The sequence below is a fragment of the Macaca mulatta genome, chromosome 13, assembly GCF_049350105.2.
Source record: "Macaca mulatta isolate MMU2019108-1 chromosome 13, T2T-MMU8v2.0, whole genome shotgun sequence".
NCBI lineage: Eukaryota > Metazoa > Chordata > Mammalia > Primates > Cercopithecidae > Macaca > Macaca mulatta.
In genome coordinates, this window is record NC_133418.1 from 5063025 (window position 1) to 5078429 (window position 15405).

General features: G+C 49.0%; 2 protein-coding genes and 1 long non-coding RNA gene across 9 annotated transcripts in view; 2 read left to right on the forward strand and 1 right to left on the reverse strand.

Annotated features, from left to right (window-relative positions):
* ITPRIPL1 (ITPRIP like 1) overlaps window positions 1-3587 on the forward strand; it is a 4763-nt gene extending 1176 nt beyond the window's left edge. For both annotated transcript variants that reach the window (XM_001098586.5, XM_077958808.1), the window contains exon 3: window positions 298-3587. In XM_001098586.5, the coding sequence (XP_001098586.2) occupies window positions 298-1955 (1658 nt within the window). In that variant the 3' untranslated portion in view covers window positions 1956-3587. The remainder of the gene's footprint in view (window positions 1-297) is intronic.
* LOC106993079 (uncharacterized) overlaps window positions 1-9269 on the reverse strand; it is a 19591-nt gene extending 10322 nt beyond the window's left edge. The window contains exons 1-2 of the long non-coding RNA XR_013402581.1: window positions 8647-9269; window positions 6973-7071 (exon numbers count right to left, since the gene is read on the reverse strand). This is a non-coding gene — a long non-coding RNA (uncharacterized LOC106993079). The remainder of the gene's footprint in view (window positions 1-6972; window positions 7072-8646) is intronic.
* Window positions 9251-15405, forward strand: part of NCAPH (non-SMC condensin I complex subunit H) — a 37166-nt gene continuing 31011 nt past the window's right edge. For 2 of the 6 annotated variants that reach the window (XM_077958805.1, XM_015112859.3), the window contains exons 1-3: window positions 9251-9396; window positions 14503-14755; window positions 14911-15001. In XM_077958805.1, coding sequence (XP_077814931.1) covers window positions 9378-9396; window positions 14503-14755; window positions 14911-15001 — 363 coding nt within the window. In that variant the 5' untranslated portion in view covers window positions 9251-9377. Of the gene's footprint in view, window positions 9460-14250; window positions 14756-14910; window positions 15002-15405 lie in introns of all 6 variants that reach the window. The other 4 variants (XM_077958806.1, XM_028832151.2, XM_028832150.2 and 1 more) reach the window with 2 other exon arrangements.

The window sequence follows — 15405 nt, forward strand, 5'->3', positions numbered from 1 at the left end:
CCTACACAGGAATGAAAACAGTCCCATGTCCACTTTCTGGAAGCCTAAATACCACCCACACCGTGTGGAAGGAAAGCAGGAGAGAGACTGAGGGGCACAGGCTGCCGCCCTCTTTTCTCTCGAACCTCCTCCCAGGCCGACCACCCTTGCTGTGTCCAAGCCAAGCTCTGTGGGCTTTCTGTTTCTCCTGAGTAGTTGATTTTCAGAATTTGGGGTACCAGGGCTCTGGGGAGTGTGAGCTAGAGAGCGGATGAGTCTCGAAGATGACCACTGACTCCTAGTCTCCCACTTCTCCAGATGCAGAGGCCTCCATGGCTGTGATAAGCCTGCTGTTCTTGGCAGTGATGTATGTTGTTCACCACCCCCTGATGGTCAGTGACCGGATGGACCTGGACACGTTAGCCAGGAGTCGGCAGCTGGAGAAGCGAATGAGCGAGGAGATGCGCCTGCTAGAGATGGAGTTTGAAGAGAGAAAGCAAGCGGCTGAGCAGAAGCAGAAGGCAGAGAACTTCTGGAGAGGAGACACGTCCAGCGACCAGTTAGTGCTAGGGAAGAAAGACATGGGGTGGCCGTTCCAGGCCGATGGCCAGGAGGGGCCTCTGGGCTGGATGCTGGGAAACCTGTGGAACACTGGCCTCTTTTGCCTTTTTCTCGTCTTTGAGCTCCTGCGACAGAACATGCAGCAAGAGCCGGCCTTTGATTCCAGCAGTGAGGAGGAGGAGGAGGAAGTCCATGTTGTCCCTGTCACCTCTTACAACTGGCTTACTGACTTCCCCTCCCAGGAGGCCCTGGACTCCTTTTACAAACACTATGTCCAAAACGCCATCCGTGACCTGCCTGGCACCTGTGAGTTTGTGGAGAGTTTTGTGGATGATCTCATTGAGGCCTGTCGGGTGCTCAGCCGCCAAGAGGCTCACCCACAATTGGAAGACTGCCTGGGCATCGGGGCTGCCTTTGAGAAATGGGGAACCCTCCATGAGACCCAGAAATTTGATATCCTGGTGCCCATCGTCCCCCCACAGGGCACCATGTTTGTCCTGGAGATGAAGGACCCGGCCCTGGGCCGCCGCTGTGGCTGTGTGCTGGTGGAGTCAGAATGTGTGTGCAAGCGTGAGAAGCTCCTAGGGGACGTGCTGTGCCTGGTGCACCATCACAGGGACCCCTCGGCAGGCTTGGGGAAGTGTAGTAGCTCCATCAAGGCAGCTCTCTGCACTGGCTTCCACCTAGACGTGTGCAAGACTGTGCAGTGGTTCCGGAACATGATGGGCAATGCCTGGGCCCTTGTGGCCCACAAGTATGACTTTAAACTCAGTCTCCCACCGTCTCCCACCTCCTGCAAGCTCAGGCTAGACTATCGCTCAGGCCGCTTTCTCTCAATCCACTTGGTCCTGGGGGTGCAACGCGAAGACACCTTGGTCTACCTGGTGAGCCAGGCTCCTGACCAGGAGCAGCTCACCAGTGTGGACTGGCCTGAGTCCTTTGTGGCCTGTGAGCACTTGTTCCTGAAGCTGGTGGGGCGCTTTGCCCCCGAGAACACCTGTCACCTCAAGTGCCTCCAGATCATTTTAAGTCTCCGGCAGCATCAGAGCTTACCCCGCGGAGCATCCCGCCCCATCCTCACATCTTACCACTTTAAAACAGCTCTCATGCACCTCCTGCTACGGCTGCCCCTCACGGACTGGGCCCACAACATGCTCTCCCAGCGGCTCCAGGACATTCTCTGGTTCTTGGGCCGTGGCCTCCAGCAAAGGTCCCTCCCTCATTTCCTCATTGGTAACACTTCTCTGCCCCTGACCATCCCGATCCCTAAGACATTTAGGAGTGCTGAGCCTGTCAATCTCTTCCAGCACCTGGTGCTCAACCCCAAGGCACATTCACAGGCAGTGGAAGAGTTCCAAAACCTTCTGACCCAGGTGAACACTCTGCCTCGTGCCCCACTGGCTGCAGCACCTTGATGTAAAGACCATTTTAAAAAAAAAACAGATGAAGGTATTTCTAATTCCTTGGGCTACAAAGGTGTTTATTTTTCAGATGTATCAGTGGTATATGTGACCTTCACCTTGCCAGTGGGGGCTGTGAGAAGACACCTTAGGGAGTGTGTGAGGTGGTGATGAGGATGGGCCTAATGACCCTGCGGGGCCTAATCAAGGGTGGGTCATCTGTCATCTGAGATTTTCTTCTGCTTAACTTTCATCATGACCCAAAGAAGACCGAGGGAAACGGATGTTATGGGAGGATCTTGCTGCTAAGGAGGTGAAATCCAGAGGGGTACGGTGAAGTTGTGTTTTTGTATCAACACTGGAAGCGAGAGAACCAGAGAATAGCTTCATTCCAGCTTATTCCTTTTCGTGATTGACTCCCAGTGTGTTCTCTGTGAATTGGTTTCCTTGTTGAGCGGTTAGCTTAATTCTCATCCGAGCTGGTGGCACTCCATTTTATCCCAAATACTGTGATGGGCAACTTCTCATATTTTAGGATCTAATTTTTCAAACCTTCACTATGTTGAAAATATAACCAAGGCCGGGCGCAGTGGCTCACGCCTGTTAATCCCAGCACTTTGGGAGGCCGAGGTGGGTGGATCGCCTGAGCTCAGGAGTTCAAGGCCACCCCGGGCAACATGGTGAAACCCCGTCTCTGCTGAAATACAAAAACTTAGCTGGGCATGGTGGCGCGTGCCTGTAGCCCCAGCTACTTGGGAGGCTGAGGCACGAGAATCACTGAAGCTCCAGTGGGGGAGGCTGCAGTGAGCTGAGGTCGCACCACTGCACTTCAGCCTGGGCTACAGAGTGAGACTCCGTCTCAAAAAAAAAAAAAGAAAATATAACCAAGATGTTTACATTCCATTTTCTTAACTTAGCTCTATTTTCATATGACAAGAGAGTTGTTTTTATCCATCTGAAAAAACTACCTAATTTATTCGCATTGATTCACATATATTAAGTCAGTAGTAACCTGTCTCATAATTGAGATAATGTGTTTAATCAATGAAATGGCTAACATCTCATGACCTTTTTAGTGCCTGGAGGCAACACTATAAAGGCCTTCACAAGGACAATCTTTTGGGGGCTCTGAGATGAAGAATTGCTTTGTTTTTTGTGGGGAGCCACTTGTTAAGTGTAAAGAAGGTTTAGCTGCCATGTTTAGCTGTGTTTTTTCTGTCTAGTCATGCCTCCTTTGTATTTTTTTTTTTTTTTCAAAAATGACAAAGGGATTACTTGAACTGTGTTTGTGGTTTTGAAAGAGGGGTCATCACAATCCAGGCTCACTGCCAGGTTTGTATAGGAAAGGATTGGGAAGCAGTCCAACTCTAAAGTTGTGATTCCAGAGATATGATTGGTGTTTTTCCCTTTTTTCAAAACCATGGGATGCTGAGGAGGAGTGTTAAGAAATGCAGCTATAGTTATGGGTGTGGTTGTTTTGGAAATGCCAATGCTGTTCTGTCTGCGCTGCCAAGAAGATCTGCTGGGGAGGGTAACCTGTCCCCACTGAACTGGACCTCAGCAAGAATCAGATGCTGGCTGTTATGGGCTTCAGTCATAGAATACACTCCCTCCCCTCCAGCAAAAATAAATTTAAAATATCCCAAAGTCGGGTGCGGTGGCTCACACCTGTAATCTCAGCACTTTGGGGGGCTGAGGTAGGCAGATCACTTGAGCCCAGGGGTTCAAGACCAGCCTGGGCAACCCGTCGCGATCCCGTCTCTACAAAAAATGAGCTGGGCATGGTGGCATACACCTGTGGTCCCTGCTACTCTGGAGGCCGAGGCTGAAAGACTGCTTGAGCCCAGGAGGTCAGGGCTGTAGTGAGCTCTGTTAGTGTCACTGTGCTCCAGTGACTCAGGGCAAAAAAGTGAGAATGTGTCTCAAAAAAAAAAAAAAATTGTCCCAGAAGCTGATGTCAGTCAGTATTTGGGGCTCCCAGTGCACAATAGCTACTGTGTTCCCACGTTGCCCGCGTCCGTCTGGTACTGCTTTCAAGGCGAGATGCAATCCTGGTGGTTCCCTGCTGGTGGGATTTTGGTGTTCTAGAAACATCCATATACTTTTTGTTTAGAAAATTATGTGCTGATGTTTTAAGTTAGAGTCAATAAAGGAGGCTATTTTCTGTATACGTGGGAATCTCTGCAGTAACACACTCGGCAGGTCAGCATTCTCACATGCCTGTTCCCAAGAAGTTCATGTTACCCTGACAGCTCCGTTCAGTATCTCCTGGTGTTGCTCAATGTACTTGGAACGAGTCTGCCTTGTGGTTGCCCAGTGGCATGGCCAGTGGCCAGAAAAGAATAAGAAACATCTAGGTGACTGATTTTCATGGCACCCAAACCAAAATATCAGCCAAATTAGAAGATCTTAGTGGTTGCAAACAAGCATACACTCTAACAAAACTCTTCTCAGGTAGGAAGAAGGTGGTATCATTTCTAGGAGTGCATGGTTGTTTCTAGTCTAATAGATAAAAAAGAAAATAAAGGCCGGGTGTGGTGGCTCATGCCTGTAATCCCAGCACTTTGGGAGGCCGAGGTGGGCGGTTCATCACTTGAGGTCAAGAGTTCCAAATCACCTGGCCAACATGGCAGAACCCCGTCTCTACTAAAAATTTAAAGACATTTGCCAGGCGTAGTGGCACACGCCTGTAATCCCAGCTACTCAGGAGGTTGAGGCAGGAGAATCGCTTGAACCCGGGAAGCGGAGGTTGCAGTGAGCTGAGATCATGCCACCACACTCCAGCCTGGGCGACAGAGCGAGACTCCGTCTCAAAAAAAAAAAAAAAAAGAAAAAGAAAACATAAAGTTACGATAGTGGGCAGATGACTATAAAGGGAGCAGTCAGCAAAACTTGGGTGGAGCAGAGGGTGCAAGAAAGAGTAATAAACACATACACACACACACACACACAAAAAAAAAAAACAAGTAGTAATGGAAAGAACAGACCTGTAGTGCTCTGGGAATACTCTTACAATTAAAGGGGAAACCTTTCCAGCTAGGAAGCTAAGCCTTATTCTAAAACAAAACCTGGCTAGCCCCCAGGATACAACCGCAGTTATAGTAATGGGAATGCTTACTGTTCACTGAGCTTTGCCAGTGTTCAGGACACTGTTCTGATAGCTTTACATCTGGTAACTCATTTAATCTTTACACTGTAACCCCATGAAGTGGGCCCTTCATCCTCTCCATTTTACATGCGAGGAAACTGAGGCACAGAAAGGGTATGCAACTTCCCCAAGGTCACGTAGCTAGTAAGTGGCAGAGCCAGGAAGAAACTATCTGCCATCGCAACCTTTCAGCTTGGTCTTGGAAATAAAACAAGATATAAGGTTAAAGGGCTTTGAGAAGCAAAAGCACTATATTTTAAAAGATTAGGTGTTACTGTTTAGAAATTCTAGAAGACAGAAATTGTTGGTTCTTAGCCCAATCTTGAGGTCAAGAATTTCATATCACAGGCAAAAATTAAAGGCATTTGTGCTGGGCGCAGTGGCTCACACCTGTAATCCCAACACTTTGGGAGGCTGAGGCGGGTGGATCACCTGAGGTCTGAAGTTCGAGACCAGCCTGACCAACATGGAGAAACCCTGTCTCTACTAAAAATACAAAATTAGCTGGGCGTGGTGGCAGGCGCCTGTAATTCCAGCTACTCAGGAGACTGAGGCAGGAGAATCACTTGAACCCAGGAGGCAGAGGCTGCAGTGAGCTGAGATTGCGCCATTGCACTCCAACCTGGGCAACAAAGCAAAACTCCGTCTCAAAAAAAAAAAAAAAAAAAAAAAAAAGCATTTGCTTTAGAGGCCAAAATGAACGCAAAGCCATTTCAACTATGTGCCCACTGAGTCCCAGTGACTTGATGGTTTCTATCACAGACGACATCATTATATAAGCCAGCTGCAGGCTGGAAGGTCAGGGCACATTTGAAGTCAAAAGATTGCTTGTTCAGGTAGCCAGTGGATAACGCTATTGTTCCTCACCTAAACTAAGGCAGTTTCCCATTTATTTGAGGGAAGTAGAATCTCCATGAAGAGTAAAACGGGGTGGGGAAGGGAGACAACACTAGCTCTGCTTTCCTGGCAGCCTAGGAGTAGTGGAGGAACTTAACTACTTTACTTTTGCACAAACAGAGGTATTGAGCTTTGTACATTTGTATACCACTGATATCAGTGATAAATCATTCACTCTTTTTTTTTTTTTTTTAGACAGAGTTTTGCTCTGTCCCCCAGGCTGGAGTGCAGTGGCACAATCTCAGCTCACTGCAAGCTCCGCCTCCCGGGTTCATGCCATTCTCCTGCCTCAGCCTCCCAAGTAGCTGGGACTACAGGCGCCCGCCACCATGCCCGGCTATTGTGTGTGTGTGTGTGTGTATTTTTAGTAGAGACGGGGTTTCACCGTGTTAGCCAGGATGGTCTCGATCTCCTGACCTCGTGATCCGCCCGCCTCGGCCTCCCAAAGTGCTGGAATTACAGGCTTGAGCCACCGCGCCCGGCCAAATCATTCACTCTTTTGGCATCCTTGATAGCCCTAAAAACAAAACAAAGATGGCATGCAGAGCAGGAGGTGAAAGACCTGCCCGCACGAGGCAGCCCTGGCCCAGAGAGACGCTGGACATGGAGCTGGCTTTGCCTTCCTGCACATGAAGCTGGAAGTGGCTCAGGCGGCTCCATTATCCCCACAGAACAGCCTCAAGGCTCACCTAGTGGGTCACCTGGTAGCTTTCCTCCACCAGGGCTTTCAAGCTGTTCTTCACCTCCCAACCCTTGCTGCTCTTAGTGTACACATGGAATCCAGAGGATCACACTTGTCCCAATGTCCTCCCTCAGATCCTTTCAGCAGAGAGAACAAGTGAGGGAGATGACAGGGACCCTAGCATATACTGAGCAAGTCCAGTGAAGGGGATACTGCCTTCCCCATTTTATAGATGGGGAAGATGGGGTCCAGAGAGGTTAACGTGCCCAACCCAGGATTTAAAATTGTCTTCCAGCTGTACTCACTGAATATGGATTTAAGTACTTGCAGTGTCCAGGGCCAGCACCAGGCCGTGGGAAAACCACAGTGAGCAGATACGGCTTCATCTTCATGGAGCTGACAGTCTGTGTAGGAGACAGACATGAAATAGTCACCCAAGTGCATGGAAAATTGCACCTGTGACAAGTTCTCTTGAAGCCTCCAGTATGGAGAGTTGTGTGTATCAGGGAAGGCCTCCTTGAGGAACCTGAGGGGAGTGGAAACCGGATTGGAGCTACAGGGGTGAAGATGGGGATGAAGAGGATCCTGGCTAGAGGAGTGTGTGTGTGCAGAGGCCTGGGGGTAGGAGCAGGCGTGATGAGGGGAATCCGAAAAAAGGCCAGGGCAGCTGGAGGGCAGGGAGCAAGGGGAGCAAGGTCCCTGAGGAGGCTGGAGAGGCTGCAGGGGTGGGGAGGGGGGCAGGAAGACCCTTCCAGGGCCTTGTAGGACGCTTAGAGGTTCCCAGGGCAGTGGAACCCCTCAAGGGTTATACTTCCGGGAGGAAGTGGTGGGGGGACAAGTGGGAGTGACAGCTCACATTTGGACTCCTCATACACTACTCAGGGCCTGGGGGGCGGGCCAGAGCAGGCCAGTGAGAAGGTAATGTGGATGGAAGGAGAAAGGCAGGATTGGCGATTTTTAGGAGGTGAAAATAGCTTGCTTGATAATAGATTGCATGGGGAGAGGCCCTCCCAGGGAGGGGCCCCCCAGGATGACTCCTGGGTGCTGATTTGGGTTCTTAGATGGCTGATGGTATCATTTGCTGAGATGAACAGTGTCAACCCGTTTGGTCTAACCCACACAGCCTTACACTGAAGATTTGAAGGTGTTCACTAGAAGAACAAGTTTATAACAACAGATAGGCTTAAAAAGTGGTTTTCAGCTGGGTGCAGTGGCTCACGCCTATAATCCCAGCACTTTGAGAGGCCAAGGTGGGTGGATCACCTTAGGTCAAGAGTTCGAGACCAGCCTGACCAACATGGTGAAACCCCCATCTCTACTAAAAATAGAAAAATTAGTCGGGCGTGGTGGCGGGCGCCTGTAATCCCAGCTATTCAGGAGGCTGAGACAGGAGAATCGCTTGAACCCGGGAGGTGGAGGTTGCAGTGAGCTGAGATCGTGCCATTGCACTCCAGCCTGGGCAACAAAGCAACACTGTCTCAAAAAAAAAAAAAAAAAAACTGGTTTTCAACAAAGGGTGACACTTTTTGATTGCCAAAATGACTGAGAGCATTGGTAGCATTTATGGTGTCAGGGAGGCTTAAGAGCCCACAAAGAGGGCAAACATCCTATCATGCCAAGAATTGTTTCACCCTGAATGCTAATAGTGCCCTTGAAGAGAAACACTATAAAAGATGCCAGATATGATGAGAGTTACAAGAAATTCTAGGATGTGCTAGGGATATTCCAGGGAATGACCCTTCCATAATTTACTTCCATAATTCAATCCTTAGGGTTAGATGAAACTGAAAGAACAGATGGCATTTTATGCTTATTTTGCTTTTTCGACCTTTATTTTTTTTGAAGGGTGTTTCCAGGTATCTATTCACAAGAATCTGAATAAAATGATGGCCTTCATCTTATATTTTATACTATATTAAATATACATTTTGTACTATATTAAATGTATATATAGCATTTTTGCATCAGTTCTTCCCCACCTGGACCGCTCCTCATTCCCATGTAGTCTCCAGCTCCCCTCCGTCCCTTTCCTCCCAGGTTTTCAGCGTTTTGCTGCCTACACAGCACAGGTCTCGTCTTCTCAATCATCTGCCTCCCCATTAGAAAGTAAAGTCCACGGGCTGAGCGCGGTGGCTCACGCCTGTAATCCCAGCACTTCGGAAGGCCGAGGCGGGCGGATCACCTGAGGTCAGGAGTTCGAGACCATCCTGGCCAACATGGTGAAACCCCGTCTCTACTAAAAATACAAAAATTAGCCGGGCGCGGTGGCTCATGCCTGTAATCCCAGCTACTCGGGAGGATGAGGCAGGAGAATCGCTTGAACCCGGTTGGCGGAGGTTGCAGTGAGCCGAGATCGCGCCATTGGACTCCAGCCTGGGGGTCAAGAGCTAGACTGTTTAAAAAAAAAAAAAAAAGTATATTCCACGAAAGACGGGCTTTGCTCGTCCTGCTCGACGATGGGCCCCCAAGCCCAGTCCTGCACCTAGTGCTCGAAAGGAATGGGTTTTCATCCTATTTCGGGGGTCCACAGACCCCAAGAGCCCAATCAGAGCGGGTCCTCTACCCGGAACGCCACACCTTGGCGCAGCCCGCGGAGGTCTGCGCAGGCGCGCTGCTGGCCCCGCCCTCCGGTGACGTCACGCGGCCGTTACGACGCTCAGGCGTCTCGACGCGCGCGATTTAAAACCACCTCAGGAGACGCCAAAGCAGGATGGGACCTCCCGGCCCAGGTGAGGCCGGGCCGTCGGGAGGCGCGGCGGGAAGGGCCCCGAGCGAAGCAGTCCTTCGGGCGGGTAGGGCTGGCGGGCTCGCCTGGGCGGGGAGAGAGGATATGCTCAGCCCGGGGCTTGGCCCTGCGGCCGACTGGCCGACTGCAGAGGCAGGTGCGGGGGGAGGGGAGGGCCGGCGCTGGGCGGGCTGACCTTGTGCGCTCAGCCAATCAGAAAGCGGCTTCGGCCGGCGTCGCAGCGCGCGCGCGGGCCCGGTCCACGCCCCTCAGTCCCCGGGTCGGGGGTGGGGCGGCCTCCTCCCGGGCCTGCTAAGGCGTGCTCGGTGTCTCTCCGTTAAAATGGTGGTTTTCTTGGAATAGATGGTATTTTCAGGGCCTTGGAAGCGGTGTGGTTACCGCCGTATGCTTAGCATGCATGCGTTTATTTTTGCACCTGTTCAAAAGTACTGAGCTCTCCCTTTGGGCGAACAGAACTGATCGTATCTCTATACTTACTGTTGGAGTTGGGGAGACAGACAGTAAACAAAAGAAATCATTACAGATGAGGCTGAGGGCTGTGGTTGAGTATAGCAGAGTGGGGGTGGCTCCGCTAGGAGTTCAGGGAAGATCTTTAGGCAGGTACCAGGGAACGTGTTGGAGGCAGAAGGAGCAAGTACAAAAATGAGGCAGAAAAGAGCTGGCCTAGCCTAGGACCTGACCAGAACGTTGTGACCAAGCTGAGTGAGGCCTGACACCTAGGCAGGGTCTGGAGGCCTTGGGTAAGAGACTGGGAAATTGAGGTACATTTTGGACATGGTATGTGTGACTTACGGGAGAGAGACTCAGGTGAAGGGGTCTATAATCACTTAGATGAGAATTTGGCTCTCGGGGGAGTTAACATGGACCACGCAGGGAAGTGGCCCATGGACTGAGAAATAAATTTGGGTACCATTATCATATAGACCATAAAACCATGGGAACAGGTGAGAACACTAGGAAGGCCATGCACATTTAGGATCAACATTTAGAAGCTGGATAGAGAAGGATGAGCTGGAAAAACTCAAAAGACAGTGGTATAGGAAGAAGCCAAGAGTGTTTCAACAAGGAAGGAACTGTCAGCTGTTTCAAATGCTGCTGAATTCCAAGAGAAAGGCCAGAAAATGACCATAGGGTTTGGCAACATGGAAGTTGTAGAAGATCACGAAAAGATAGTTTTTAGGAAGTTGGAATAGGAACTAGACCAGAGTTGGTTGAAAAATGAGTGGGAAATGAGGAAGTAAACATAGGAAGTGTCTGAGCTCAGTAACCATGGGTTGAATGGATGCATATGAAAGGCAAGGAGAGAAACCGCGGGAAGATGATTTGGAGAATTAAAGCGTGCCTCGAATTCCAAGTTTAGTTTCTCTCTTAGATAAGGTTCTCCTTCAGTGCTTCCTATTTCTGTTAAGGTATCCTCTCCCAAGGTCCAGCTTCCTTCCTTAGCCTGTAGCCTACTGTGCTCACATTCAAATACTGTCCTCACAAGTCCTCTTGATTCTGTTTCTAAAAATGTCTCTTGCCTCCTCCCTTCCTGTTTTCACTTTGTTTGTTTTGACCCCAGGTGAGAGTTATGTTAATCATACTCTTCAGCGTTTGGGAAGCCATCAGGGTACACATGAGGTTCTTATATTTTATTTATTCCCTTTTATCCCTGTTCACCACTCCGTCTTCCCTCACATGGGCAACCATTTCGTGTTTATTGTGTATCACTGTTTTCAATATATTCCTATTAAATATGTTGTACATTATTTTTTCCTTTGTATCATCAATTCTGAACCAGTTGTGGTCTAAATTGTTATTTCCATTTGGGGGATGAAACAAATTCTTAGAGCATTTACTTGCGTAAATTTCACTAGCTAGTAAACAGCAGAGCTGGAGTTGAAGCCAGGCCTTCTGGTTCTTACACCTGGAAACTTTCCCTAAGGTCTCTCAGTTTGTTCATCTCTCTGTTTCAGTGATCTTGTTTCTTACTCTACCATAGTAGAGTAAGTAGGCCATAACCACTCACTCACTACCATAGCCACACCGTAGACCTTGTCATTACCGATAGGTGCACTACTCTGTCATCTTAATTTTAAGTATTCCACTTTAAAAAGTATAAAAAGAATTTTATATCTGTCTGTCTGTCTGTCTATCTATCTATCTATCTATCTATCTATCTATCTATCTATATATTGGTATGGAGTCTTGCTCTGTCGCCCAGGCTGGAGTGCAGTGGCGTGATCTTGGCTCACTGCAAGCTCCGCCTCCCAGGTTCACACTATTCTCCTGCCTCAGCCTCCCGAGTAGCTGGGACTACAGGCTTTAGAGGCCAAGGTGAGAGGATCACTTGAGGTCAGGAGTTTGAAACCAGCCTGGCCAACATGGCAAAACCCCGTCTCCACTAAAAATACAAAAATTAGCCAGGTGTGGTGGCGCATGTCTGTAGTCCCAGCTACTCCGGAGGCTGAGGCAAGAGAATTGCTTGAGCCTGGGAGGCAGAGGTTGCAGTAAGCCAAGCTCCAGCCACTCCACTCCAGCCTGGGAGACAGAGCAAGACTGTCTCAAAAAACAAAACAAAACAAAAAGATCACTGGAGTCAGAGAACGCGAGAGTGAATTAGAAAGATATAGGTGTATTGAGAAGTGGGGTACTTTGCCAGACATCTGTGGTTCCAGCTACTCAGAGGCTGACTTTGCTTGTGCTCAGTGAGGCTGCAGTGAGCTAGGACAGCACCTGTGAATAGCCATGCACTCCAGCCTGGGCAACACAGCAAGATCCTGTCTCTAAAAAATAATAGGCCGGGCGAGGTGGCTCACGCTGTAATCCCAGCACTTTGGGAGGCCGAGATGGGCAGATCACGAGGTCAGGAGATCAAGACCATCCTGGCTAACACAGTGAAACCCCGTCTCTACTAAAAATACAAAAAATTAGCCAGGCATGGTGGCATGTACCTGCAGTCCCAGCTACTCAGGAGGCTGAGGCAGGAGAATCTCTTGAACCCTGGAGGTGGAGGTTACAGTGAGCTGAGATCCTGCCACTGCACTCCAGCCTGGGCGACGAAGCAAGACTCTGTCTCGGGGAAAACAAAAAAAAAAGAAGTCCTTGAACGCCTTGTCACTGTTTGCTGTCTCCAGTTTCTCTTCTCCCATCTTCTCTTGAACCACTCCAGTTCAGCTTTCTCCCTTACTACTCTAGGAAAACTGTTTTTGTCAAGATCACCAGTAACCCTAGGTTCTAAATCCAATGATGGGTTCTCAGTCCTCGTCTACATAGTTTATCACATCCTTCTCCGCTAAAAATACTTTCTTCACCTGGCTTTTAGAATGCCACATTCTCCTGATTTTCTCCCCACCTCACTAGTTGCGCATTTCCCAGCTCTTTTGCTGGTTTCTCCTTCTTCCCTGCTCTTTATTTTTATTTATTTCTTGTGACAGAGTCTCACTGTTGCCCAGGCTAGAGTGTAGTTGCATGATCTGGATTCACTACAGCCACCACCTTCCAGGTTCAAGCGATTTTCCTGCCTCAGCCTCCTGAGTAGCTGAGATTACAGGTGCCCACCATCACACTCAGCTAATTTTTGTATTTTTAGTAGAGACGGGGTTTCACCATGTTGGCTGGGCTGGTCTCGAACCCCTGACCTCATGTGATCCGCCTGCCTCGGCCTCCCAAAATGCTTTCCTGCTCTTTAAACCTTTAAAGTGTTCTCTCTACTCAGTTATTTAGTGATCTCATCTAGTATTATGGCTCTGAATACCCTCTACATGCTGATGACTTCCCAGTGCGTGTCTCTCACCTGGAACTTTCCCTAAATTCTGGGATTAGATATCCACCTGTCTAACTCAGTTGGATGGCTAACACTAATAAGCATCTTTTTTTTTTTTTTTTTTTTTTTTTTTTTTGAGGCAGAGTTTCGTTCTTGTTGCCCAGGTTGGAGTGCAATGGCACAATCTTGGCTCAGTGCAACCTCTGCCTCCCTTGGGTTCAAGCAATTACCTCACCTCAGCCTCCTGAGTAGCTGGGATTATAGCCACGCCCAGCTAACTTTTGTATTTTTAGTAGAGACGGGGTTTCACCATATTGGCCAGCTGGTCTCTAACTCCTGACCTCAGGTGATTTGCCTGCCTCAGCCTCCCAAAGTGCTGGGATTACAGGTGTGAGCCACCGTGCCCGGTAGCCCAGGCCGTTTCCTAACTCCTGGCCTCAAGGGATCCTTCCACCTCTGCCACCCAAAGGGCTAGGATTACAGGCATGAGCTACCATGTCCAGCCTTTTTTTTTTTTTTTTTTTTGGTTGGTATCTTTTAAATTAAGAGACTAAGACAGTTTTCTTGAAAACTGTCCTGCATTCTAGATTTGTCTGAGTATTTCCTTGTGATATCATTTAACTTGTTCCTCAACCCCTTGTATTTCTCGTAAACCAGAAGTTAAAGATCTAAAGTTCGTTGGTTAAATTTAGGTTAAACGTGTTCGGTGGAAATATTTCCTGGGTGATGCTGTGAATTTCACATTGTGTCACGTGAAGAGATGAGTAACTTTCGGATTGATGTTTAGTGAGGCTACATTTGACTGGTTAATGTGGTCACTGGTAGAGTTTTTATTGTAAAAGACATTTTTCCCTTTGTAGTTAGCAAATAATTGGATGATTCTTTGGAACGTTCGGTTTGTTTTACATGTTTATGTTGTTTTTTCTCTGCTTGCCGAGCTGTGGAGGAGCTGGGATCCGAGCCCAGCCTGTCTGACTCTGTAGCCCATACCTCACCCTTATCTCAGCGTCTGCCTCTCGCGTACCTGATGATGGGTTATATGTGTCTGTTGTCCAGCTTGTGAGCTTATCGTCCACCTTTATATCCGTGCAGTACTTCCATTCACAACAGCTGTAGAGTGGATTGTTTGTCCCCGATTAGCAAAGAAGCATCAGAAACCTATGGCCCCCGCCCCGCACCGCCCTGAAACCCAAACTCTAGAGGTTCTAGCCATTAAGTATTAGAGTTGGAGAAGATCTTCGTGGAGAGTGTGTGCTGAACCTCCCCTCCTGTGACGGGCTCAAGTCTTCTTTGGATGTAGGAAATGTTCTCTTGAAGGTTTCTTGAGCAAGAATTTTGTTCCAGCACTGCCAGCCACAATGAATAACTCTTCTTTGGAGACCCGAGGACACCCCCACAGTGCCTCCTCCCCTTCAGAGCGGGTGTTCCCGATGCCCCTGCCCAGGAAGGCGCCTCTCAATATTCCCGGCACCCCAGTCCTCGAAGACTTTCCTCAGAATGACGATGAGAAGGAGCGGCTGCAGCGGAGGCGGTCGAGGGTCTTTGATCTGCAGTTCAGCACCGACTCGCCTCGCTTGTTGGCCTCCCCCTCCAGCAGGTGAGGGGCTTCTGGGCTGGCTCTCCTTGAGGCAGCCGCCTTGATGTGGGCTGCGTAGGTCCAGGGATTTCCACAAAACTTTATGGGTCTAGGTTTTGAAAATTTAAACTATCATGGATTCTTGCCAGAGTTGTTTGTTTTTGTTTTCCATTTAGGATTATTGATGTTTCAGCTACTATGCCTAAGTTTACAAACACGCAGATTACGGAACATTACTCCACCTGTATCAAACTGTCCACTGAAAATGTGAGTATCTGCTGGTTTAGTACTGAAGATGTGATCCCTTGATCACAGGGGCAATCCAGCTATCTTGTTTCTGTAGAGAATGCACAATCAATGATGATGATTCTCCAGTGAGTCATCTTAGTGCTGGTGGTTTCCACCAGAAGTGCTGGTGGTTTTACTGTTTCCTCTAGACCCGTGGTGCACCTCCTGAGAGGCTGCCTGCTATCTGCCGTGTATCTGGAAAGGCAGCATGGCACATGAGTGAATAGTAGAGTTCTGGAGCTAGCCTGAGTTGGAGGCTACATGCTCTAAGCTGTGTGGGAGCCACCCAACCATGTTGCTTCCGTGTCCTCTGGAGAATGAGGGTAGTGCCTGCCTCATGAAGTTGTTTGGAGGGTGTGAGTCCCTTTGTGTGCAGTGCTTAG